General features: G+C 38.6%; 2 protein-coding genes across 2 annotated transcripts; one reads left to right on the top strand and one right to left on the bottom strand.

Annotated features, from left to right (window-relative positions):
• Positions 1 to 13: 13 nt before the first annotated feature.
• On the bottom strand, positions 14 to 9,830 carry mpi (mannose phosphate isomerase). Its single transcript, XM_023272643.3, has 8 exons — positions 9,764 to 9,830; positions 8,354 to 8,480; positions 6,313 to 6,513; positions 5,247 to 5,388; positions 4,928 to 5,107; positions 4,576 to 4,749; positions 3,290 to 3,498; positions 14 to 2,833 (listed from the first exon to the last, which is right to left on the bottom strand). The coding sequence occupies exons 3-8, from the start codon at positions 6,505 to 6,507 to the stop codon at positions 2,615 to 2,617; spliced, it is 1,119 nt and encodes a 372-aa protein (XP_023128411.2). The 5' UTR covers positions 6,508 to 6,513; positions 8,354 to 8,480; positions 9,764 to 9,830; the 3' UTR covers positions 14 to 2,614.
• Positions 9,831 to 11,531: 1,701 nt separating this feature from the next.
• Positions 11,532 to 25,846, top strand: scamp2 (secretory carrier membrane protein 2). The gene is made up of 9 exons (XM_023272640.3): positions 11,532 to 11,691; positions 16,508 to 16,585; positions 17,002 to 17,088; positions 19,034 to 19,145; positions 19,711 to 19,839; positions 20,187 to 20,346; positions 21,007 to 21,108; positions 22,645 to 22,762; positions 23,909 to 25,846. Exons 1-9 carry the CDS (start codon positions 11,635 to 11,637, stop codon positions 24,056 to 24,058), a joined length of 993 nt encoding a protein of 330 aa, XP_023128408.1. The 5' UTR covers positions 11,532 to 11,634; the 3' UTR covers positions 24,059 to 25,846.
• Positions 25,847 to 28,000: the final 2,154 nt, after the last annotated feature.

The raw sequence follows: 28,000 nt of genomic DNA, 5'->3' as shown, positions 1-28,000 counted from the left end.
AGTTCAGAGATGATACAGTTTAGTAATAGAACAAGGCTTTATTAAACCACTTTTACGTACACGTTCTCTGCAGTCCCATGCTACAGCATCACCGTAATCAAAAATGCTAAATCATGCCCTGGCTAGAGAAACATTACAAGAAATGGTTCCACAAAGGTTAAAGAAAACAATTAGGGAACCTTAAGATCTGTATGCATTTATAGGACATTCGTTTAAAATGAAAAAAAAAATTACCCAAAAGATCAAAAAAATAACCTCTGTGCAAAGTTCTAGATGTTCAGTGTTCAAACTAAAAGGTGACTTCAAACAAGATCAGTAACCAAAGCATGTGATACACAAATGAAAGTTAATATTCTAAATCATACTGTTTGAAACGGTGACCTCTACAGAATTACATGACATGAAAAGATGGCAAACAGGTTGTTTGTTGACAAAAACAACTGGAGAATAACTTTTTAAAGATAGATAAGGATGGATTTGAGGTAATGGTTCTCATTCAAAAAGAGTAGGTGATTTGAAATTAACTATTCACATCCTTCTATCTCATCATATTTTCAATTTTCACCAGTTTCAGCAACAACAAACAACTAAAGGTTCAGTGCATATCAGTTAGGGATAAGCTTAGAATATCAACTCACACCACTAACATGGCCATGAAGTGGGTAAAAGCATTAGCAGGGCTTCATTCATTCAGAGAGATATTTATTCATTGGTAGGCTGGCAGGCTGATTGAGCGTTCATTGTCAAATATTTGAGTCAACATAGCCTATAAAAACTACTACAACAAGAAAATCCACTATATGATTGACTGAAGTCACATCGACCCTGGTATGAATTGGAATATTATACAGAAGTTTGCACCATACTGAAAGAATCTAGTTACAATATTGTACCAACATGGTGGAAAGTAGTCACCATAAGAGATAACGCTTTGAAGACAGTTCACTCACCCATGATATAATGAACAATAAAACCTTATCATTCACTTTCTTCAGGGTATGATTTCTCTTAGTATGTGATGTTACGTATTGATTATCAGTACAAACAACAAAACATACAAAGTCAAAAAATTTGGCTCCAAATAATACAATAAAAAATTCATTGCAGCATTTTGTTGTACCAATGTACAGAGAATTAATGCGTTAACACACTCGGGTCATATTGTGTAAGAATGCAATGAGCAGTTGTAGTGCATTTTTAGTCAAACAACAAAATCAGATGCATTCCTGATTCCCATGTAGTCATAATTCATAGGAAAGAGATGTTTAGTGGCCTTCTTACCTGCTCCTGTTTATTTTTTTCCTTTTTTAATGTTTATGATTGTTCACTACTTTGATGAGAGGTTTCCAGACTGTAAACATGCACTGGTAACAGTCAAAAGCATTAACACTCAGCAGGGCCAGCCTCACTGTGACTGCCGTGTAGCATTATCACAGTAAAGGTCGGAGCCCCTCTGCAGTATTACTGCTGTAAATCAAACATGCACAGGCATCTCAGTATTACACTATATACTCAATTATACTAAAAATGTTTTTTACGCAATTTGAGTTTGAAAGGTGGATATTTAGTAGTTCAAGCTAATGTTAAAATGAGAAAACAGATAGTTACACCAGTGATCGTGAGGGAAGACAGCTGCTGGCTCATTAAAGAGATGTGCTCAGTCCTCAACAAGGTGGTACTGTAGTTGTCCAAAGCAGTGAGTAGTGGTGTACTGCACCAGTGTAAACGTATCCTGCACCCTGCTTCAGTGCTGTTTCAACAAATTACTATTACTGTGTGTCATTTTTATCCAAGAATGAATAATAATACACTTTCAGTTGTACCTGTACTCTCAATAAAAAGTAAAAATGTCTCAAAAACAGTGGAGCTCCTTGTAAATTACCTGCTTGCAAACTGCAAAATAAACTCCAACTGGTAACTTTTTCAAGTTCTTTCAACCACATCTCTCAGACTTCTTTTATGGAGGATGAGTTTTTGTTAATACAACAATCCTAACACTAATTTCCATTTAGTAGCTGTTCTGGAACATTCAGTCATACTGATGATCTTCAAGAGCTGATAGCTGCCCAGATGGACTGGGATTGTAGATGCTCAGATTAGGATTTTTAAACAGTTTCAAGCCTGACCTCAAGCTCCAGAACAGTGACTAAATAGACCAGTAGCAAGTGTAATCATCGCTCAGTCTTCATTGCAAACCATGAGGAACACAAACATGGATCTAGTCATTTGAGTGTGGTGGACATATTTTACTCGTTATTCTTAACATGTGTCCTCTGTCCAGCACCTATAAGTTGTACTTGCACCACTACAGGTAAAAAAGGAGTTAAAACCAGCTCAAATCCAGCAGTGTTGGACTACTGCTGGACTTTAAAGCTAGACAGTAACGCTGGAGGGGGCACAGCGGTCCGCAGGAGCAGTCTGGGGTTAAGGGGGAGCAGCGGGAACCAAAGGGCATCGACACACTGGATCAGAAGGCTCCGTTAGCTTTTATACTACCGACTAAAAAGTGCACGTCAGTCATTGGACTCAATCCATAACACGGTACAGACCTTGCTGCATCAAACCACAAACAAACAGGTAGTATGAGCTTTCAAACACAGCCACAGACTCACAACTACAGGAGGCAGCAGGCTCGAAACAGAGTCATCCCTGACTGCGAAGTGATGTGCAGGGAGACACTCTCATTGGCTGAGACAAACAGGACGGTACCCCGCCTCAGTGTGACATCAGAGAGAGCAGCAGCGGAGGTTGCCGTGGCATCGCCTTCGATGACCAGGAGGATGCTGGCGCTGTCGACTGGCGCAACAGTGTACTGCTTCACGGAGGCTGGGACCTGCAGAGGGACAGAAACAGTGAGAATGATTTTGTCTTTACAGCCACAGCAAGGAGTTTCATTAGGCATTACCAACCAATCAACCTGGGCCCGGAGTCGTATGTGCCTATGCTTATATACATGGGAGAAACATATCTTTTGAGTGCAAAACAACTACATTGGTGGTGGTTTGGTTTGTAAAACAGGGTTGGATTCATGTTGGACAATTTTATCTGTGACAATTAGTGTCATTGCAGGAAAAATCACAGGTGTAGGCATGATGAAAGCAGTCAAAGTCCAGATTTAAGGTCACTTCTAGATATTTTATCACATCTAAGGCTAGAAGTTCAGAATTCTAATCCATAAATAAAAGTCTTAATAGTAAACTATGGTGGTCAGTACTTTTTTTTTTTAAATCTCAAAATTTCATAATAAAGTTTTTTTGTGAGATTATTGCCGACTACACAAACGTCCTACCTGTATCCTCATGACGGTGAAGTCTGGCACTGGGGGGTCATACAGGGTCACGCAGGGGTCTGACGCGTCCTGAACGCACGGGAAGATTTTGGTGGCGGCAGGGGCAGGGCTGTAGTTCAGCATCTCACATAGCGTATTAACATCAATGTATTTCGGCGTCAGTCCCGCCCTCACGGTGTTGTCTGAGCAGGCCATACACTCGATACAGTCTAGACAGATGAATAAATAGACAGAAAAGCAAAGTCAAATTTAAATAAACAGAGTAGGCAGTTGAATCTCCTTCAGATGGAAAAATCAATTTCGAGATAGTCTTACAATGTTAGATACAATCAGCCTGTGGTGTTAAATGCTTACCAGGAGCTTTTTTTTCCCCAACCACTTTACTTATCTACAAATAGCGATTTACCAGAATAGCTTCTGACAGTGTGAGGTAACCTAAGCTCAACTGTGGGATGAATATGTGCGTGGACAAAGGAAGAAGAGACAGACTGTCAAACTTTCCAGACTCTAAAGTGAGTCGAACACATTGACAACCAATCTTCTTGCTGCACTGCATTTTGGTCTGCTGATGCAGCTGATAGTGAAGACACTGCTATCTGTCTCTGTTACACAGAGTGCTGACTTCACACAGCGGCACTTGAGTCTAAGTTTCTCAGGGAATGACAACAGAATTCAGTGTTTTCAGCTGATACTTTACATTTCTGAAAAAGCTGTCTTTCAGCATTTTGTGGTTTGCCTCGTGGAAATGATGCAGATAAGATTTCATTTTCTAGCAATATATACACAGATGAACCAAATCAAAACCATGTTTTTTTTTTCTATACAGATTATTAAAGGACAACACTGATGATATTCTATACTCTTGCTGCCAGAAAATCCTGAAAAGACTAATGCCAACAATGATTCTACTGTCTGCGGATCCTAAGCCTCGGTCATATCTTATTCCTTTAGGTCAAAGGGCTATATTGTTGGTCAACGCTGCTAAAACATACATTAGAACCAGCTAGCTGATATTTGTAGGTCCCCCTCATCACCGAAACAGTTCTGACCCACTGAAGCATTGACTTCATAAGAACTTTGAAGGTGTCTTGTGGTATCAGGCACAACGTCTTTAAAAGAAGATAGTTTAAGTCCAGGAAGTTGTGAGGTGGAGTCTCAATGGATCAGACTGGATTTACAGCACATGCTACAGATCCTCAATCGGACTGGTGTCTTCAGCCAACTTTTATTCAGTCCCTTGTGCACTAAATCTAATGTGTAATGCAAATAAAAAATAACCTGCTGACCTCCGTAAAGGTAGGCATGAGGCTCATTAGCTCCCAGGAACATGGCCTGGCCTGGATCCAGGACCACATGATTGAGAAAGTAGATGGAGAAGCAGCCGATGTCTCCGGGGTACTGGGAGTGGAGGCGAAGCAACAAGTCACCGTTGCTGCTTGATGTGTCCTTTCCTGCTGCACCTGCAGGGTCACAAACATCCACGCATAACATTAGGTCAATAAAACTTGTTCTATGGAGCAGAGTGGCTATCCTGTGCTTTTTTAAATCTGTGTTGTATGATTAAGGGGTAAAGATAAATAAGAGACTTTGCTGCCTCCTGGTGGCAGCATCAATCAGTGTTTTCCTCAGCCTTCTTACCCTCCTCAGTGACTCTTTTCACCAGCATGTTGAGCTGGTCTACAAACACCTTCTTCTCGCAGTTCATCATCCTGGTGAAGCACTTCTTTAGCGCCTGACTCGTACGAACCACATCTCCCACGCCGCACCGGAGCTCCTCTGCTGCCTCGTTGCCCACCAAAGCGTGGAACTCTGGGACCGCTGACGGGGATACAGGGATACATTTTTCTATTGTGAATCGTTTATCTTTCAAAGTACAGTACAGACATGAAAAAGGTACAGATTTTTTCCTTATTCCTCTGTCCTGCTCCAAATCATCTGATAACCCTGTGGGACTCACACTTAAGGAAGCCCAGGATCTCCTCCACGGGTCTGAAGCCACAGAGGCCCTGGAAGCGAGTAAGAGCGATGGCCATCTCTGGCTTGTGGTTGTTGTCTGGATAGTGCTCCGGAAACTGAGCATGGAGACGAGCGGCTAGCTCCTGACCAAACCATAATGACAGAAAAGGAAGAGTGTTACTAAAGGGCAGACGGAGAGTGCATAGATTAAACTCGGCTCGGTTCATACACAAAGCAGACCAGCCATATCAACCTGCACTGAGCACTGTGACAAAAACCGCCTGTTAAAAATATAACATTACACATCCATCATTCATTCTAAAAATGGTCAAACCATCCTGAGTTCAGTATATCGAACCATTTATGAACATCTGAGCAAAGGGCTCTATTAGCAACTGTTGAGTGATACAGCTGAAATTTGCCTTCACCCTTTTCCACTGGCTCTAAATACACAATTCAGGAGACACGAAGTTCAAATTTTAAAGTGACCTAACTAGCTATTGATTGATTTTGATAGCACTTACCATCAACCGCTTGATATTATATAAAGGCAGGTTAATGGTAAAAATCATTTTAGAATAATTGGCTTTACATGATCAGGAGTAATCACATGTTAAATCCCTCAACACACAGCCGTCTCCTCTCAAAGGTAAGTAGTAGTCCATTAATTTAGAATTATATTTCTCTACTATTATTAGACTCAAAATAACCATTCTTTAAAAAAAGTATTAAAATAATATTCAGCAGAAACATAGATATCATTCTGTTCCTCAAATTACTCTGAGAACTTACCTACATTAGATAACTTGCCTACATTTCACAGTTAATTCTTAAATATTAATAATGCTTGATGAAGAAAAGTATAGCTGTATCTCTTTGATTTGAAAGCTTGCTGACCTGAATTTTAATCACCTTGGTTTAAACACTAAAAAAGTATGGCATGAAGGGCTTTTCAGCATTCTGTTCTATGCATTTAAAGAATTCCTGCTACATGATCTAATCCAGAATAATGAGCCAGTTTATGCAGTGTTTGGACAGTGTGTAGGTATGTGTGTTTGTGTACTCACCCTGTTGGGGTGGGCCTGTATGGACAAAGCTGTATTGACAGAGAGGACTTTGAAGAGGAAAGGCAGCTGACCCTGGAAGGTGTCTTTCACCTTGGAGCCCAGACAGGCAGGGAAGTGGGCGACCCATTGGCCAAGGGTGGTCTGTGCGATCCTGTTGTCTTTAATCTGGGCATCGCCTTTAGGGTGGGCACCCATCCAAAGCTGTAGCACACAACACTACTTTTAGATAGACCGTGGTTTAATACAATACATTCAACCATTTTCAAAATACTCCTACACTACACTGGTGGTTTTGTGACTGGAAAGTGGTTGCATCAGCAAGAGTAGGAAAGTAAATGCTAGACACTGTGTCTCTCCTAACAGTTAGCTCTCTCAATTAAAAATACAGCAGACAGGTGATTATATCAAACTTTAAAAGGTAGTTTTGTTGTTTCCTTTGTTTTTCTTCTTGCCCTAAGCACCCTAGGTGATGCAGAAGTTAGCACTGTCCCCTCACATCAAGAAAACTCTGGGTGTGAACCTGCTGGTCAGCTAGGGCCTTTCTGCAGTTTGCATGTTCTCACTGTTCCTGGGGTGGGGGGGCTTATCTCAGGGTGCTCTGGCTTTGTCAACATATTGACCTGGTGATTCTAAATTGGCTATGGGCGTGACTGTCAGTGTGCATGGGTGTTTGCCTCTTTGCGTCAAAGGTGAACCCCACCTCCCACTAACGTCAGCTGGGAAGTCCTAGTCCCTGTTGTCTCCAGACTGTCTGAGACAAATGTCTGCTTTTATACATTCACAATGTATCTGACGCTGTAATCCAAAGTGATTTATAGTCAGTGAGAAGGGAGGAATCCTAACCACCTCACTCAGTGTAATTGACTCTGGAAGGTTACTCTAATACCTAAAGTGTAAATGAGGGATACTTTCTTTGTTGTTGGACGAACCACTACTGCAGTGTTAAACTTGTGACCTTTTCAGCACAGGACAGTTTCTCTAATCTAAGTCAGTTATGATCTGTGACTGCCAACATATAGAAAATTTAATGTGCGGCAATCTCAGTACAATTCTACAAACAGATTGGCTACACGGTAACTGATTTTTTTTTTATGTTATCGTAATTCATTGATGCATTTTCAAGCTTTATCCTGTCATGATGTCGAATTAGACATACCCTTTTAATTTGTAATAGCTATTAATTTATGTTAGTTTCCCCCTATGTAACACTAAAATGAAATAAAACACCACAAAGTTACCCAAGCAAAGACGAATAAGGATCACAATTCACATTTATGGTAATAACAGGGAAAAAAGACTAACATGTTACAGACATGCTAAACAATCTGTCGCCTCATGTACAGCAGGCTTCCATATCACCCTCTACAGATAACTATGAACATGAACTACCATGGCATGTGACATTAATGTGGCTTGCCGTAAGTGAAAATGTCACCACGACCCGAACCTGAACTGACGACCTTCATAGCAAACCCTGCAGAGCTGCTGTAGCTAAATAAAGACTTATGAAAGGCATGGAGAGAAAACAACACCTCTGCCAAGATATTCTGGAGCAACACCCCACGTTTAAAACAAGAAAATGATAGTAGTTTCACATTGCTCACCTGATTATAGCTTTTGAGTCTTGAAGCAAAGGTGCATCTTTGTCTATAAGTCTACAGAGCTAAATCTAGAATTTAAACACCCTTCAATGTGGAAGTGATACCATTTCATAACACTGCCTCATGTGTAGTTTTCAAAAAAAAAAAACAACTAAAGCACAGTGGGTCCTACAAATCAATGCCAAACTTAAAATGATATTCCAGAAAACTGAGATGATATTCAATATTCCAATTCTGTTCACGTTTTTGCAAAAATACATTAAATCATTTAGCAGTGCTGGTCACGGGATTTTATTGGTTGCTCTTTTCTAAAACTCTGAAACATGTCTGTCACTCACGTGCATTTCTTAAGGATAAGTCAAAAGCATATTAGTGAGTTTAAATACACTTGTTTGTCAGTCACCTACAGATTTAATGCACCACACATCTGTGGACCTTACCTCTGCATAAGGTTTTCTGTCTCTATGACAGCAACTGGGTCTCCACCTAGCACCAGTTTTGCCACCTTGCTGTCCAGCCCAACCTTACCCCAGGCATAATTTTGCACAGCACAGGTCAAGGGAAACACTGAGAAGAGAACATTTAGTATGATTTTTTTTTCCTTTGACAGAAAGCAAATACAAAGTTGAATTTATTGTGTTGTAGAGGCCACCAGCCTCTTTATCTATATCTATTAAAAAAAACACTCCTTTGTGTCTTGCTATCCGCAGGTGCACATACACTACAGTTTATCAGACACACCAAGTAAAAGCCTTTTGCAATCTTGTGCAACAGTCCTGCAACATATCCTTCCACCATGAAAGTTAAAATGTTCTGACTGTGTTAAAGTTGCAGACGTTTCTATTATTTTGTCCAGTCTATTAATGTTATATATTTTGGGTTAAATGACAGAAACACCTCTCTGGATGAAGCAATACAGTACAAATGACAACCTTCAAAGTTAAGTCACTGTTACCAATATAGCACATTTCAAGCAAAACCCATTGCAACAAGACTGGCAGTTTGAATTAACATTTAATAATTTAGGTTAAGACCCTAAGCTGAAATAAATGGTGTGAATTTTCCTGAATATTTTGAATATTAAGGACTGAAACCCTACCAAAGATTATACAATTTTACCTGATAATAATAAATACTAAAGCTAAGACCCAACAGTATTACTATTTATGGAGGATAACCTGACTTATTTACTTAATTTGAATCTTGAGGCTGAGACCCCACAGTATGAAAACAAAAGCTACAAGAATAATCCACAAATCCAAGGACTCCTTCTGAGCAAGCTTTGTTTTTATCCATGTATACTAGATCTACATAAAAAGATGCTGTAATTTGACTGCAGTGGCTTTATGTCGGTGTATCCAGCTGATTGGCTGGGTGACTAAACGCGTCCTTCTGTTAAAGCAGTAAAACAAGGGGAACTATTCTGCTGGGGTTACATTATTTGCCAGACCACCAGCCAGCTGACGATGCAGCCCTCATTGACAGAAACGCGGCCAGTAGGCAGCTTCACATTTTGCGAGGCTGTTTGCCGGTTTCAGTAAAACGTAGCTAAACTTCGCGGATAGCTGCAGACGTTTTCTATGTGTTGAAAGGGTCTTTTTTTAGCTGTAGTACCAACAGTGCTGCTTCAAACAGTGAGTACCAGCCTCCCGTACAACAAACAAAACGCCGGCTGAGACACGGAGGTGGATGCTCGCTGCCAGCAACGAGCTTTTTGTTGACGTCTCCTCGCATGTAAAAGCACTTCGGGTATCGTGTCAGCTATATAACAGCTGCGGCATTAGCTAGCTGGATGCAAATCGGAAGAAGAGACGATTTGAAACAGCAGCGAAGGAGAAAATCTCACTCACCTCTCACTTCCTCCATGACTGCGACGTCCGCTGTCAGACCGCTGCTGACGTCACGACTCGATGAGAGGACACGTAGGCTGCGTAGCGTTTTTCTGCGTCACCCTATAAAGATGTGAATAAATCATCTGAATTAATAGCACTTTTCTTCTTGCATTTTTAAAATTGCCGTCAAGCTGCACTGAAGCTTGATTTACTGGTATTTATAATAATAAATCTATATTTTTATACCATTAAATAACCTCACTGAATCAGCTTTTTTGGCCATGTGCACACATACAAAGGAAATTGACTGTTTTTTTTTTCCTTTGCTTAGGCAGAAAATATACATGTATTTTGTGATATGTAGATATTATTGCATGGTACAGAATGGGCTGCGACTACATGCATTTAAAGAGGAACAATAGGTTAAAGACAGGAGTGCTTAACTACTTTTTAGAGCTATAGATATGCATAAAACATTTCAATGTGAACCAAAAGTTATGTTCAAACTTTGTACATTCTGATGATATGGGAATAAATGCAGTTATTAACAAAAAATATAGGTTATTGACATTTTATGTACATGAGGTGAGTGAATGATGCAACACAGCAGAAAGCAATGTGCTGGAATCAAAAATCAACAGCTATGTAATATACTGTACATACAGTGGTTCAGAGTCAGGGATTTAGGATTTGGAATTGCAGTGGTTTCTCAATGTGATGGGTATAAGACTCAAAAGTTTTTCCTATCATTATGGACTGATTTAACTGTTCACCATAAAGTGGCCTGAGGGAAGAAACCACTTTTGTGTCTGATTGTTTTCAGTGCTGTGCAACACCTACTTGACTGTCCACTACAGTCTCTCTCTGTCCTTTATGGTGGCCAGTCCAAACCAGACGGTAACTAAGGTGCAGATGAGTAGAAGTGGATCAGCAGCTCCTGATTCAGGTTGAACTTTCTGAGCTGGTGCAGAAAGAACATCCTCTGCTGATCTGAAGGTGGTAGTATAGGTGGGCTCCTTCGGAAATCCTCTGTCATCACCACAGTTGAGAATGTTTTCAGCTCCAGGTTGTTATGACGATAGGAGCGGACCAGCTGTTCAACCTCTCATCTGTATGAGAACCAGCTGTTGCTGCTGGATGATGGCCGACGCTTGAATGTCCACAATTAAGAAATCACTCTAGACTTTCCTGGATGGACGCGTCCCACAATATGTCTGTCCTCTTCAATGTTTACTTCACCAAACCCTTCAGGGAGGGTGAGACAACTTTGTACAAGCACCATTAACTACCTCATTAACTCTATGTGTGGCAGATGTGTGACTAGTGACTGACTAAATGATTTTCTGGTCTATGACATCACTCTGCATCTGTTTCGTATCATATCCAATACAGTATATGTTAAAAAGAATGAATAGAGTTGAATAAAATTCAGCCTTTATATTTTTGGTCAGTGTATAAAATCTGCAAATGGATTTCAAATGTGTTTTCATGTTTTTAAAAAAATGTAATTTTACCTTAAAAATATATATTTTATGCTTATTGTGTTGCATGTTAGACATGTAAATGTGCAGTCTTTTTAGAAGATGTTTTACGTTTGTACATGATGGTACACAATGACATGTTGTAATTGTTTTTAACATTAGTTTTGATGAGACCACATTTAATTCCATGTAATATTTCCTAAAGTCTTCTTGCTGTGAATACTTGTAAGTGTCGCGCGCCGATAGACGTGTGCCACCTGATGCACGCGTCATTGCGCCACCGGCTCAGTGCGCCTGCGCGCTCAACTTCGATCGAGGAAGTGGGTAGGACGGGCGATAGAAGCGACTGAGAAGAGTTTGTTGTCTGTTCCGCTTTCAGAGGATAAAACACCTCGCAGACTTTTCAAAATGTCGGACTTTGATAACAACCCGTTCGCTGCGCCTGTCAGCGACAACCCTTTCAACGTAAGTGTGTGTTTCAACAGCTGGACGGACACAGCCGAGGCTGGTTGCTGACATATCATTCGTTAGAAAGTAGCTAGCACGCCAGGAAACTTGTCGGGTGGATGTGGGGGTGGGACTTACTTCTGCGCTGTTGAAAGCTATTCGTCTAAATGGCATGATTGACAGCATTTTAACCAATCAGCGAGCTCTGTTAGCAAAGAAGGTGGGGTAGCCTTCGAGTTCATTTGCAGGAAGTTGCGCTCTAGCCAACTAGGAATGTGTGTCAAATCTTTTTAGCCACATTACCACTGTTAGTATTTACTTTAAAACGACATCTTTATGTGTGTTTGTAATACATTGGGCATGATTTCAAATTATGTTGGCGTTCTGTAATGTCACCTACAGTGATGCTGCTGCTTTGCTCTTTGAAGAGAATTTGTATACTACAGGATGTAGCCTAGTAGTTCATTCGGTCTATAAAAAGCTCTGCAGTTTCACTGTGTTTGCGTCCTAAAAATGTATGGAATCCAGATACACTTTATCCACCCACAGCAGTTCGTATCATCGACTGGTCTGAAGAAGGCCTTTTACCCATTCCTTTTATGTTAATGTGACTGACCTACAGACAAAAAATATTTCTTAACCTACTTAGAAATTAATGTAAAATCAAATTTACAGACTTACTGGATTGCAATGCACTGGAAATTACATTACTCTTGCATCATTCATCTCACACTTCAAATCAGACTAAATTTGAGAATACATTTTCAATATCATTTCTACTCTCTTAACATGGATCTTTGCAGTGGTTTCCTCTCTGGTTGTTAAAACTCATCTTTGTGTAGCAAAATTGGATATTTACATGTTTTTCATGAAAATGATCCGTTCCAAACTTTAAATATTTTTGATGTAATTCCAGTTAATTTCCTCCTCTACAATGTACAGGTCTGTCTCTCTCCCCTCACCCTTCCACACTCACTACAGCTCACCTACAACTCTGATCAAACACTTTAAAACTGCTCTAGTTGGTACACAATGACATGTTGTAATATTGGGGTAATTCAGCCATACCTATTCAAGCTGGAAACTGATTCTGAAGAAGACTAATGATACAGAAAGCGCCACCGTGCAAGTTGACATGATTGTTTCCTTTGATGTGTTACGTGTGGCAGTTTTAAGATGGAAATGCTCAGCGGTTGTGCTGAGTGCTTATTTTGCTGGTAATGTCTTCTAGTATGTAGAACATGATATAGATTTTTACCAAAATTTAAAAATTTTTTTTTTTCACCAGAGAGGATCTTTAATGTTGTACCTGACAAAAGTTTTCAAGAAATGTATTAAAAGAAAAAATGGCCCTAATGTAAATGAAGACTCTATATATACATATATATACTTGATGGTATTTTGCAAAGATTTACACTTATTTTATTTTAAACTCCACATCTAGCATGTTACACACAAAAATGGAAATGTCAACCTCCAAAAATAGGGGAATACTACTTTAACAAAATGTAACCATTTTTTAATTGCCTATTTTTTAAGATGATTTTTATTTTTAACTAAATACATATGCAGTCATAATATAAGCCTTGTTTTATTTTCGTAGTATCTGCAAAGCCTTAGACATATCAACCTTGTATGAAGTAGATAAACTTGAAAATTTGCGGGCTAAACGCATCATGATTGGGGTTTGATAAGAGAGTTAGAAATGTGACATTTTGGTCACACCAAAAATGTAACAGAAATCTAGGAAAGGGTTGGTGTGTGATATAAAAGGTGAGTAAAAATCTAACAATTTAGTAAGTATGGAAAGTTAATAGGTGACCTCATCTAGTAGTAGTACACTTCATTTCAACACTCTGCTAGATAGGATATAATGTACATCATAGTATCAACTTTAAACTGTTTGCTGTTTCCTGTTTTATTGATGTCAAACACACTTGCTGTTGTTAGGTCTTTTCAAATCTAGTTTGCCTCATTTGTCAAGAACAAAATATTAAGGAATGTGGCACATTGCAGAGAGACCAGCAGCTTGCAGGATAAGACAAAAATTCTGAGTTCAAAGTTAACGAGGCTTTATGTGCAGTACAGCATATTTAATAGGAAATTTAAATCGCACACCAAATCAAACTTAAGAGAATATGTAAACTATTCTATATAATTTCAGACACATTATTTACACCGTTACTTATTCAGTCAACAGAGAGTCACACTTATTATATCAGGTGCACAATAGCTGTGACGTCAGTGGAGCCCGCTCTTTGTTTGATGGGTGTGGAAGTGGCTGAATAAATACCCCAGTAGCAGCTGGAATAGGTCTGTCTACACAGATCAGTTCACGACAAAGTTGTATTAGTCAAATATGTCTGTGTATGTGGTTACGTTAAAGTAGATAATATGTGAACAGCCTTTGGTTGAATTTCATGATATCAAAAAATAACTAAAAGTGTGCACCATTTGTGACCTTCAAATTAAAATGTTAACTGCTGTCCTCCTCAAAAATGTACCGTGTACAGCAGTGTGTGCAATGTGAGTGGACTGGCTTAAGTCTATTTATCAGCAATATCCAACTGCAGTTATGAAATGAGTTCAACAGCCACACCTAAACAATCAGTGGTAAGTCCTGTTTCCTGGTACAGAGATGTTTAGAACAGGATATTGTTTTGATTCGAGCCCAAATTGATTTTTCGTATTTTATTGATAGAGTCAGTGATTTTTAGAAATGATCAAACTATAACTTTACATTATTGTCTATGGAATGGTGTTTTTGTGTCTCTCCACGCTTGTTTGCTATTGTTTTAAACATGCCATCATCTTGTTTTGACTTGTCCCAGCTTAGTCCTTATTTCAGTGAAGATTACTGGTTGTTGTCATCTTCATTTTTCACCATCTGTACTGTGTCATCAAAGGACACAAGCAATCCTCGCAGTTGTGAGTCAGCAGAACATGTTTCTGCCTATTACATATGGTAAACACGTTTTGCATCAAATTTTGAATATCTCCACAGGCAACAAGGGAATTCCCTCTTAAAAGACAACGGTCATTTAAGTTCAGAAGTTCTTTTTTTTTTTTTTTTTTTTTAAAGTTCATAGGTTTATTCAGTTCAGTTGTTTAATGAACCAACTTGTTTCTAATGTTGTGCCAAATGTTAAGGAGTGAAACTGTTCACACATCACTGTTTACTGCTGGGAAAGCTTACCGGTGTGTCAAGAGCCGATAAGGAACCATGAGATCATACTTGTAGTCACATGGTCAGTAAGTGATGTGTTGGGTAATTCCTTGTTGTTTTGGATGATTTAATTGCCCATTAATCACGCAAAAGCCCTTCAATAACCTAGATCTATTCTGTATAGATGGAAGATGCAGTATTGCTCTGGACTTTACTGTACTTCAGCATTATTAGATAAAATGTATGCAATTAAAATGTGCTCCAGTGTAAATACGCAAATAGTTGTTGAGATATGTTCAGACAAACAGTGCTCAACAAGTATGGCATTATTAGGATGTTTATTTACATGTATCTCAGTCTACGATTGTCTGGTAATTTGAAAAATTCTCAGAGAATCTCAGCTTCTTGCAGAACATTAAAGGCTACTGGGTCATTATCAGACCTTGTAAGATGTGTTTTTTTGCGTGGCTCCAGGGAGGCTTAATAAATTCATTGATTTCAAAATGAAACTGTGATTTGACTCAATACAATTAACAAATCAAAAAGGCTGCAGTTTAGAATACACATGACGCAGTGTGCCTGTCCCCTGATTTAAAGTTGTGTCAGTGACTTTATGATAATAATAATTTTAATAATTGAGTAACAGGTACGCTTTTGATAGTATATTATGTGACAATGCTCTGTCAAATCTATCACTGAGTGACTATCAAACTGAGGCTAGACTTTTAATATATAATCACAGAAAAATTGTAATATCTGCCAGAACAGTCGCAGTTAGTTCTTCATCTTTTCCCCAAATTGTTCAGCTCTATTTGGACTTCAAGTCTCCAAATTGCACTGCACTCCACCACATGGCAAAGCACCTGCCACATACTAGGATTTCCATTGTCGACTAATAATATTAATAGTAATAATAATAATAATAATAATAATAATAATAATAATAGTCATTAACTGACTCTTTGTTGAGTGTCTAAAATGTCAGAAAATAGAGAAAAAAATCTGAGGCTCACATTTTTTTTTTTTGCTCAAAGAAATTTTCATATTAAGTTGTGGAATTTCTTTGAAAATGTAAGGAGCTTTCTTGGCTTTTGTCAGGGCCACAGCCTAGCCTTGTTTTCGTCAAATGTAGCAGACTGGCCTCTGTCAGACAGAGCAGTGAACCTACTTGCATGTTCTCATTTAATGTTTACCGGTGGTTTATTGAGGTAATGATTCAACAGGAACTTAAGAGGTTATCATAACATGGGCTGGATGTTATGGTACATAGCTTTATGAGTGTCCCAAAGTGTATACCAGGAAATGGAGAAAAAAAATAGAGTTCCAAGACTCTGGTGATAAAATGAACAGCATTAAGTATCTTTTTGGGTTTCAGAGATTAAGTAGGGTACTTCTGAACAAACTCACAGCTCTTGCTAAACCATTTTATTCACTTCAGTGCTAATAGAAGATGTGCAGTTTTATCCAGGTCTTTTTCTTACCAGTGTCTTTGAGTACCTAAACGTGTTCCTTCAGCTTCTGGCAAAAAGACAAGAAATACCAACGAGTTTAAACTCATTGAGATTCAGATTTTACAGTTAAAGGTTCAGTTGATGTGACCCATGCTGAAATATGTTGCTTGCTATATGATGATCACTTGATAATGTGACATGTTTCCTTGTTCACCAGGATCCTTCTGTCACTCAGGTGACCAACTCCAGCATAGACCCAGTCGACCAGTACAACCCTTTCCCTGCCCAGTCCAATGTAAGTCATTGTCCCCTGGTTTTATTGATTTTCACATCTCATTGTATCTCTGCTTGTAGAAATACAGGAGGAAGATTACTCCTCTGTTTTGTCTCCATTCCCTGTTCTTCTCTTTTTCTTCTCAGGTTTTTCTTTTGTTCCTCTTTTGTCATAGTTTGATTTTTTTTAAAAATCTTCTCATCAACCTTGCAATCTTCTTTCCTCAATTTTCTCTTCCATTTTTCTCCCCCTCTCCTTATATTATTAGTCTACAGCTTGTATACTGCTGATTAGGATGTTCTTTTTCTTCTCTTCATATGTTCCCTTTATTTCTTTCCTCTTTTAACCCCCCTTGATTTTCTTGCTTGTCTTTTATTGATCTTATTTTGTGATCATTGCATTAGCATCATCTGTGTGTGCTTATTGTCGTATTTCAGGATGGCCTTGCTACCCACACTACTCCAGCCTCCACGTCTCCTTACCAACCTGCCGTGTTACAGCCATCTACAGAGCCCAGTCCACAGGTGAGAACATGTACATTCTTTTTGCCAAAGCTGCTACTTCTATCTGCTGCAGAAAAATACAACATGGAACTAAAATGAGACAGAGAAGTTTTCTGTGTACTGCTCCTATTTATGTGTGCCATCTATATTTTACTAGTGCTTTCTTATTGTTCCCACATTTGCTGTAGCTGTATCTTTCAGTACTTCACAAAATAAGCACAGAACATAATGGACTTATGCGAACACGCAGTGAATATCAAGGGCAATAGTTAAATACTTTAAGTCAAGAACAGATTATGTGGCATTTAATCCTCCTAGGACAATACTCGCCTAAATCAGACTCAAGTAAGACACAATTTGACTTAGTAACTGTTCAGCAACATTTGACATGCAGCATATAACCATTCTAGTGGCTTACTTTTAGGAGAGTTCTGGATGGAATACATCATGGACCTAACTGATTTCTTGTAACTGTGCTTCTTCTGGGGCAGAATTATAGTACAAATACATCTTTAATGAAAAAAAAAATACTATTTGCGCAAGTTTAAGTTTATTTAGGGTTTTCTGAATTGAACACATGGCTAAATGACACATACAGGGTCACAAACACCAATTACATTATTGATTCGGTGGTGGTGGTGAAAGTTCCAAAATGTCTTTCAATTCGCCATGACCTCTCAACATCCTGTAGATCATGTTTTAATGCAGCTGGCAGCTTCTGTGTGGCAGCATAAGAAGTGTTTTTTGACCAACATGCAGTACAGTGGGAAAATCCAAAGGGGTTCTGGACAGATCTGAGAAAGAGGGCATAGATTTACACAAATCAGGAATGTCCGTTAGAGCCACTTCTAAACATCTGCAGACTCCAAGCTCACAATCTCAAACAAATGTTGATGTGAACACAATACTGGGAGGTGTAGTCACCTTGCCAAGGTCTGGAAGAAGACCTAAAGTGTCACTCTCAGCTGAATGTAAATTGATTTGGATGGTCAGAAAAACCCAGAAACCATCATAGCACAAACCTTCCATGAACTGATAGCTGCTGGAAGTCCAGTGTCACTGTTCACCGTCAAGCATCACTATGGACTGAGGGGATGCCATTCAAGAAAGAACCCTGTGAAACCAGCTGATTTAACTGAACTCTACCAATTACCAAGAACGATAGTCAAATATCCAACAAGGGTTGTGCCAGAAGCTTGTTGATGGCTACCAAAACAATCTGGTCATAGTGCAACCTGCTTAGAGACCTTAAGATAAACATTGGCACCACTATATGTATTTTAGGACCCTGTAAGTATATTTTTCCCCTGTGTTGATTTCATAAAACAAAAGATACATTAAAACTTCTTTGGTTTCTTTTCTATTAAAGATGTATGTCAGACAGTCATTCTGGCCCAGAAAAAGAACAGTTAAAAGGAGTTATTGCCATGGCATCCATGGCTATGATGAGTGTATGTAAACTCCCAACTATGTAATAACTGGATGTGGCTAAAGAGCTGTCTGTTCAGTAACTGATCACTGTCTAGTCAGACACTCAAAGCTTCACCTGAAAACATTTGGTGCCTACACCAACATCTACTCAGTTTACAGGATATTATAATGTGGCTCCTTGTTATATTACAGATTATCTGTGTTCTTTCCTTTTCTTACAAGTCAGACGTCACATATGGTGACAATAAATAAGTATTTTCTGCAAAATGACCTTAAAAAATCAAGTAAGCCTTTATAAACACAATGTGCAGAGTGGCACATACATGTGTAACAGCTCACAGTGGCTTATTCATAATCTTAGATGTTAAATGTAAATTGCTGATAAAATAATGCTGGTGTGTGAAGTGAACCATTTTTGGTATTTTTGCCTTGCAGTGTTTGTAAAACCCCCACAGTTTGTGTAAAGTCAACAAGATAAATTCCTGTACATCTAATGTGTTTCTTGAGCAAAGTGTTTCTGACTTCTCTTTTTCAGGCAACTGCTGCTGCAGCTCAGGCCAACCTGCTGAGGCAGCAGGAAGAGCTGGAGAGAAAAGCTGCCGAGCTGGACCGCAGAGAGCAGGAGCTACAGAGTAGAGGCCCGACAGGTCATTAAAGACAAAACCCCTCCTCCCTGCAGCACAGACACAAGTAGCATAACTTACAGGACAGGAAAAATATGTGCAAAGTGTGCCAAAGAGGAATGTAAAACTTGCTTTGTGAAATATTACAGCCTTGCACACAAGCTGTGAAAAATGCTCTGAGATCCAATTTAGCAGGTCTGCAAGGGGTTGTTTGTGCCCGCCACAAACAAGTGCATGAAATTCATATTAAATTCATAATCATATATAAATTATGAAACTGTGCTAGTAGCAGTCGTGGCCAACTACAGGTGTAATGTTGCTTTTTAGAATGTTGTGAGTTGACATGCACTGAATAACTAAGACCTCCATGTATGCTGACCCCTCAGTTATACTGAAATTACTAAACTGTGGTCATGATTTTTTTAGTTGATGATGCAAAATATTTCTGGGTTACTTTATCTCAATTAGAAAATATTTCTTTGTTAATTAAAAACCTGGATGTGGAGTTCTTTCTCAGGGACAGTCGTCATTTAAAACAGATTTATATTGTGTTTCAAAAAGTAACTGGTATTGTCTCTCTTCCCTACAGGTAAAGAGAACAACTGGCCTCCACTTCCCAAAAGCTTCCCCATCAAACCATGTTTTTATCAGGACTTCTCAGAGGAAATCCCTGCAGAGTACCAGAGGGTCTGCAAGATGATGTACTATCTTTGGATGTGTAAGTACATCAGGTTGTTAGTGGTGCATCCACACAGTTGAAGTGAGTTCACATTGAAATATGACATAAGTTTTGCACCCAAGAGGAATCTGTGTAACATTTGTGTGGGCTCTTGCTTTCCTTTCACCATACAAAATGTAAAAACTTGTAGACTTTTCAGTCTCTTTTGAAGCTGAATATCAAAATTAAAATTTAGATTAAACATGAAAATATATGCTGCTGTAGACAAAAGTGTTTGCAAAATCACTGTAGCCTCCACGGATTTGTTTTTCTTTGCCATATATGCAAAGATGATGCTGATATAATTACTTGTATATTACTATCATTGACTCTCTCCTCTGTTCCAGTTAACTGTGTGACTCTGTTCCTCAACCTTCTGGCCTGTCTGGCTTACTTCACCACTGATCAGGCCTATGGTATGGATTTTGGCCTCGCCATTCTTTGGCTCATCCTCTTCGCTCCCTGCTCCTTCCTCTGCTGGTACCGACCCGTCTATAAGGCCTTCAAGTGAGTCTTTCTGACTGTCCAGAGATGGCAGATGATGAATTCTAGTTTTAGTAAAACTACAGCAAACCATAGTAACAAAAGGACTTGGTTTTGTTGCTATCACCTAACCTCCTTACAATGGTAAACCGGCTACAAACAAACTTAAAACTGTCAATTTCAATACATTCAGACTTTTATTGCAGCAATCACCTTGAAGTAAAATGACAGTAAGTGAAGAGTGTAAATGGACAGTGAAAAATGTGTGTTGTCGTTTGATGAATTTGTAAATGATTTGTTTTTGTTTGCTCAACAGTCGAAAATCCAAAGATGTTTAGTTCTTTATCGTGTCAAAGAAAATTGTGAAATCCACAACTTATTAATGACTGAAATGCTAATTTCATTTTCAGAACAGTAACTTAATAATTTTCAGGCACTTGACTAATGGATTAGTCAAACAATCATCACAGCTCTAACTCATTATTTTGGCCATTGTGTTAGTGTGATATTGTGTTGTTTTTTTTCTGTAAGTACTGAAACAACATAAACAACATGTATTCACTAAATGGTAACACACAATACCATATCAAGGTGTATTTTGAAAACCAAGCAACTGAGAAGTCAGTTTTCAAATATTTTCTAAATATGGAATTTTAATGCACAATTTGTTTTCTATTTGTTTAGGACTGACAGCTCCTTCAGCTTCTTCTTCTTCTTCTTTGTGTTTTTCTGCCAAGTGGTGATCTTCATCATCCAGTCTGTAGGCATCCCTAAGTGGGGCAACAGGTGAGTCACATGCTTTATGTGTCATTTTACAGAACGTAGTATCCAAAATTCAAAATGTGGGTATTAGAATTATTTTTGATAATTACACACTTCAATAATGAATGCCACATGAAGTTTAAGGTCAAGTTGGGAATTACAGTTTTAGCAGGAATAGTTCTACATTTAGCAATCAGTTCTCACATACCTTGATTCATTCATTAGTAGCTAGTACTTAACACATTAACACTTACAGAATTCTCTATGTTTTATTGGTGCATTCAAGATACGTTTAAGACATGTCCTCCTGACTGACTACTTGTGGTTCCTTGCTTAAATATCTTAATTAATACCAGTCAGCTGGCCTGTGAGTTGCCGTTCTCTCACTCTCTGTTTTCGTTCCCTCATTTCCTGCATCTTTCATCTCTTCTGACAGACTTTCCATTCTTCAGCCTCTAGCCTGCTGCCTCTCTGTCTGCTGATAACTCTGTAAGTTTCTGCTGCTCACTTTGTCTGCTACGTCCTGCCAGCACTCACTCTTTGTTTTGTTTTCTTGATTTCTGTCTTGTACTGTGGCTTGGTAAATGCAAGTTAATGGTTAAACAGAGAATATCACATCCGAGTCAGCTGACTTTTGCCTTCAGACTGCTGAACTGAGTTTAAGCTGGTCACTTATTATAGCACACATGTAGTGACACACTTTATTTTTACCCTTGACCATTTAAATTTTTACTTCATTTTACATTGGGTGTCTTTGTCATTATTTCTCTTTCATCTTTCAGCAGCCCGTTTTAAGACAGCTTTCTACAATTATAACATTTATTTAAATGTAAATATGTTTAGAAAAAAAACTTGTCTAGATTTGTCACTTATTTTAACTTAAATGTCCTAAAAAACCCAGAATACAGGTCTAACAAAAAATGTTCATATAACTTTGTGAAATGAGCCCCATGTGCAGGTGGCTGGGTGAACGTTCAGCTGATTTTTGCTTTGATATACTCTGATGTTACATTTTAACCTGTAGAGCGTGCATAGACTCCTCCAGTGTTGTGTACTCTAAAAAAAGCCAAAGTTGAAGACAGAAATAGCCCTTTTATATCAAAATGGCACTTTCCTCAGTGATCCTTGTCTGTGTGGCTCCTCATGCTTGTCATGTAATCATGGCACTTTAGATATTAACAAAACAGACACAGTCAATCAAGCATTTCTGTGATACTTGCTAGTGTTGTCCTGTGCAGATGACATGCAAATCACAGTAGCAGTTTTATTCTGAAACTAGAAGGGCACTTTCTGTAAAAATGTCTATAATATGTAAGAATAGTGATATGAAAATGTATGCATGCTGAAATTAGGTTTCCTCATTTTGCATGTTCTTTTTGTATCTTTCCAGCTTCTCACATTCTTTTTTAATGTTATTCTTCTCTCTCTAAATGTAAACAAACAGAATGCATGTATACTGTATGTACCTGTATGCAGATGTTTCGATCTGCTGAAAATGACCAGTTTAACTATTGCCATTTATAAGATCACCTCAAACTCAGTGATGTTTGTTGACTCTAGTGGTTGGATCGCTGCCTTCTCTGTCATCGGTAAACACAAGGCAGCAGGAGCCATTATGATTATAGTGGCCATTCTCTTCACCATCTGTGCCGTCATGTCTGTCATCCTGCTGAAGATGGTAAGGGCTGGTTCACTTCTCTTGGTATTTATAATTTTAATTTGTGGGTTATCAGCTGCCTCTCTGCACTAATGTAGAATAGAGTTTGTTTAACCTGCATGTAAGAATTTTGTGTTTTTTGTGTTTAACAAGTAGCTTTAAATTATGACCCTAAAATTAGTGTTTGCATTCAGACGCACTTTGGCGTAGAGAGTTTTGACCAATATGGCCTTTAATTTGATCTTCTTTTATTATTTTAATGTCTTGGTTACAGATAATAACTTTGGATTGAATGAAATTCCATTATAATCTCACATGGATTATCAAATCATAGCTAATTATTATGATTAAAATTGCACCTATAACACCCCCCCACCCCCCCACCCCGGTAGTACAGTTATTTATGCTAATCAGACCACAAATGAAGAAATGGAGTAGGGTATTAGCAGCACAAAATAGTGATGCTTTGTCATTTGGTTTTCTGGTGTGAATAAAATGTTTCATTACACATGTTAATAGCTCAAATCTCCTGCATCCATTTATAAAACCACCAAGACAGACACCAACACTTTCAGCAGCTGCCAGAGTTTTAACAGAAACACAAACGCAAAAGTTTATTTCTATAGCCCTTTACAACACCCCAAAGGGTGACCAAAGTGCTTCACAGTAAAAAACAAGAGAATATCTTAAAAACAATACAGTAACTTAAAGCAGGACAAACAGTCACACTCGCAAATTTAGAATAATCAATTAACCTCAGCATATTTTTGGACTGTGGGAGGAAACCGGAGTACCTGGAGGAAACCCAGACATGCACAGGGAGAACATGCAAACTCCATGCAGAAAGATCCTGGGAAAGCCGGGACGTGAACCAGGGATCTTCTAGCTGCAAGGCGAGAAACGCTAACCACCACGCCACTGTGCACACCGTAAAATATACCATAAGACAATAAAATAAACAGCAATAAAACAGCACTAAGATATACATCTGAAAGAAATAAAAGTAATAAAATATCACCATGCCGCTAGGTATTGAAAGCCATTTCAAACAGGAAGGTTTTGAGTTTTGATTTAAAAAGACTTAACCTGAATAGTTGCGTTAAGTGTGACTATTCTTCATCACTGTGACCTAAGACAACCGTTTTGTCATAATTTCTTCCTCCTCAGGTCCACAGCATGTACCGCCGCACCGGAGCCAGTTTCCAGAAGGCCCAGCAGGAATTCTCGCAGGGCGTCTTAACCAGTAAAACTTTCCAAACAGCTGCCGCTGGAGCAGCCTCCTCCGCTGCTCAGGGAGCCTTCCGGGGAAACAACTAATGGTCGATTGAGCTAAGCAGAGTTCCTTTTTGACAGGTCAAGGTCTGTATGTTATCAGGTGTACATAATTAACAAAACTAAAGCTAAACAAATCAGGAAGTTAAGGTTCACTGAGAACTTGCTGGCAGGCATCAAACTAGCAGTGATTCGTACTGAGAGTTGATGGTACTCTGGGAACAGCTCCTGTCATTTGGAGCCAGAGGTTGGATTTCTGCAAATTACAATCTGACCTTATAACGTACAGATCTTGAGCCAGGTGAGGCTACGTTGGTAACCTCCCTCCTTTCACCCCCACCATCAGTGCACATGTAAATCCCCATTTTACCTTTTGCTTTTCCCATTCAGCCTGCAGAGCCACATTGCCTGGCTCTGTCAGTGTAGAAGGCTGTGGAGGGGAAAGTCGCACATCAAGTGCAGACTGGGGTGTAAAGCATGAATGAAGTGACTGATGGCTATTTCACAGTATCTTGGCATTGTATATTTTGTGTGCACTTTTTGGTTCAGTACTCTTCAGTGTAATGTGTGAGTGTGTCAGTGTGCGTGACAGTGTGTGCACAGTCACACAGCTTCATGTTTGCTCAGCATGCTTGTGATTTTCCACACTGATGATGGGTCCTGATCCTGTAATATAATATGAAGTGTTTGTCACTGATTGACATGTATTCACTCAAAAGCCTTTCTCAGTTTAGAAAAAAGCTTTGGTTTTATGTGCTGCCAATTTCAGTCTAGTGAGGAAGATAACAGATCCTGTGGTTAATTACAATCTGCCTAGCCTTAAAGTTTTGGTTATTACTTGGATGTTGCTGTAAATAATCATTTCAACTTGGAGTCAGAGAGAAATGGATTTTACGTCAGTTGATTTCATTCTTGTAAACCGCAAATTCAGATCTACTTTAGTATAGAAGGAGTATAATTTCAATAAGAATTGTGGCCTAATTTACTTGATAAACCATCCAACTGATATTTTTGGAATATCATGTTATTGGTTATTGAAGCAGCTTCAGCTACATCTTTTCAATGCCTTGCTCACAAATGTTTTTTTAAGGAGACCAAAGCAGTACTGACTATAAAAAAAAAAAAAAAAAAAAAAAGAGTATTTCCTCCCAAGTAGATTGACATCCTTTCTTATAGTTTGCTTCAATGGACCAAGTCAGGCCAGTCATCAGCCTGTTCTTCTGATCTTTACACTAACATCGATGCAGGACGAGAATTGTGAATCAGGAATAATTAGAAAATATCTCTGCACTCAGATTTGTCCAGTGTTTGTCTGTTTTATATGTTCATCCCGAGCTGTGTGAATTGGCCATAACATTGAACTTCCTAAAAGCAGATCCACTGTCTCCACATCGCCAGTACTCAGCTATGGAACTGCATTTCACTTTTTCTCATAGATTCTTGCATTTCTTGACAGAAGTATTGCTCCTAAACGTCTTCTCTGTACCTCCTGTAAGACGACCACCAAGCTATAAATTATTTGCATACTGGTGTATATTTTCTGTGTGATTTCCTATATTAAAAGGCATGCTTATGTGTGTTTATTTGATGTACTGTTTAAATACCAGCTTGGATGTCATGTATGCCAGCATTTCTAAGCAATTCAGATGATTTCTGTGATGTTCTTGCTTTAGATAACAGTCTAATTCAAGGTTCGACTTTACACCCATTATGTAATGTAACATTTTTTATTAATTCACACATTTCTGGATGGATTGTACTGGGAGAACAAAAATTCAGTGCCTTTTGTATTTCAACTTTGAATATAGCATTTAATAAAATGATTTGCTACCATTTAAAGCTGAAACGGTTCTTTTTACTTACTCGTAGTCAGTATAGATTTAGATACAAACTCTGTATTTGTACAATTCTGGTTGATGAGGCCCTGAAGGCATTTCTGAACTAATGCTGTATTTAATCACCATTTTCTGCCCATTCTACCACGACTATCCTGTCAGGGAGAGTTTTACTGTATTTCTCCACATTGCTGATTTACTGCTTCAACAGCCTGACTTGGACGAAGTGAATGTGTTGATAGGAGATTGAAGTCCATCAGCAGGATTGACTGACTGAACAAGTCAACACAACCAGCTTTAATACGGTTAACAAAAGTTCTGTCTTTGTTTCCAAAGAGTGAATAAAGTGTTTTCTGGGTTTTTATTGCAGGAAGTTGATGAAAGCTGCAAATGAAAACATGAAAATGACGTAACAGTATAACCATTATAGAATAACAATACTTTTTATACTTTTTGACTGCAGATGCAGTCGAAACATGTCAGCAAGGTTAAAAAGAAAAAAAAAAAACGTACTTATTCAGTTGTTAGTAAAAAAAACAAAACGCTATTCTATAATAAGAAACGACAAAATGAACATCATCCAACTGTACCGAGGCCATTTTCTTCCTGAATAACAGCACCGTTAAATCTGCAGGTTTACAACAAAGTTAGGGAATGCAGCAGTTTGAATAGAATCAAACCTGATGGAAGCCTGAATTATGATCCTCATGTTAACTGAACCGTGGCAGTTCTGTTGTACTTTTAGTTCCTGTGACTTATTTGTTGTATATGGTGAAATGTTTTTCTACTGACTACTTTGTGTGTTGTTGGTCCTTCAGTTAGCTGTATGTATGTGTATGGATATATATATACACACACTACTGTTCAGAAGTTTGGGGTGACTTAGAAATGTCCTTATTTTTGAAAGAAAAGCAGTTTTTTTTCAATGAAGACAACATTAAAATTACTAGAAATACAGTCTTGACATTGTCAATGTGGTAAATCACTATTCTAGCTGGAAACAGATGATTTTGAATGGAATATGTACATAGGAGTACAGAGGCCCATTTCCAGCAACCATCACTTCTGTGTTCTATTGGTACATTGTGTTAGCTAATCGAGGTGAAAGTGCAATTAATGATAAGAATATCGTATGTATGTATGTTCGTTCTGGAGCCTGTGTCTCTGAAAGTGGCTGCAAAGTCTGGTGTCTCTTAACCATCTCCAGAAATAACAATAAAAAGAAAAGGGAGTCAGTAGTGGGTGATGTGGAAAGGGCTGATGAACTCAACCTGTTCTTCAACAGATTTGACACTGTGGACACACCTACTTCCACTGCTGCTCCTCCTTCTTCTCCTCAACATATGGAAATCCCCACTATAGCTCCTTCTTGTCCTCCTCTGTCTCCTACACGTCTCCACAGCTGCAGCCACTTCCCTTCTAGCACCTGTATCCTTCTCAGTCACAGAGACAGGGGTGATGTTGGAGCTTGGGAGACTTTGCTCTGGGAAGGCAGTTGGCCCAGATGGTGTGTGTCCAAGGCTGCTTAAAGACTGTGCTGCACAACTGTGTCAACCTCTCCACAGGATGTTCAACCTGAGTCTACAGCTGGGGAGGGTGTCTGCTCTATGGAAAACATTCTGTATGTACTGGTACCAAAAATCAAATGTCTAGCAATATATATGTATATATATATATATATATATATATATATATATATATATATATATATATATATATATATATATATATATATATATATATATATATATATATATATATATATATATATATATATATAAGAGGTGTACATACACTTTGTCTCCCTCTCAAAATCTTAGTTTATATTAATTATGTGTTGGATAGTTTTGCGCCCGCTCATTTAAAAAAAGAATGGATTCTGCAATTCTGTCCAGTCAGCTATATAAGCTACTGTGAGGTGCTGTAGATGACATCATCTGCTAAGTTGTGGTGAGACTGGCCTCAGATACAGTATGACCACTAGAGGGAAGCATGGCTTTAGTGTTGGTGCTCTGTGTAATGAAGTGCTGACTCACTGTAGGAGAAACCTGCAGCAAAAAGCCCTTATGAGGTATCTTCACACTGCTGCTGTGGACTGTTACACACTGTTTATGTTGGTCTTCTGATATTGTGCTTCTTACAAATACAGCTG

This window comes from Amphiprion ocellaris, chromosome 3 (assembly GCF_022539595.1).
Source record: "Amphiprion ocellaris isolate individual 3 ecotype Okinawa chromosome 3, ASM2253959v1, whole genome shotgun sequence".
Classification (NCBI taxonomy): domain Eukaryota; kingdom Metazoa; phylum Chordata; class Actinopteri; family Pomacentridae; genus Amphiprion; species Amphiprion ocellaris.
Note: the sequence above shows the minus strand (reverse complement) of the source record. Positions and strands in the feature narration are given on the sequence as shown.

Bases quoted from the DNA above. Each gene is read 5' to 3' on its own strand.
- mpi (XM_023272643.3), bottom strand. From the start codon at position 6,507: ATGGGTGCCCACCCTAAAGGCGATGCCCAGATTAAAGACAACAGGATC. The intron at 5,108-5,246 runs GTGAGTCCCACA...TATCCCCGTCAG, and splicing joins GATCCTGGGCTTCCTTAAGT to CGGTCCCAGAGTTCCACGCT. The intron at 2,834-3,289 runs GTAGGACGTTTG...GTCCCTCTGCAG, and splicing joins TCACCGTCATGAGGATACAG to GTCCCAGCCTCCGTGAAGCA.
- scamp2 (XM_023272640.3), top strand. From the start codon at position 11,635: ATGTCGGACTTTGATAACAACCCGTTCGCTGCGCCTGTCAGCGACAAC. The intron at 11,692-16,507 runs GTAAGTGTGTGT...CTTGTTCACCAG, and splicing joins TCAGCGACAACCCTTTCAAC to GATCCTTCTGTCACTCAGGT. The intron at 21,109-22,644 runs GTGAGTCACATG...TGTTGACTCTAG, and splicing joins ATCCCTAAGTGGGGCAACAG to TGGTTGGATCGCTGCCTTCT.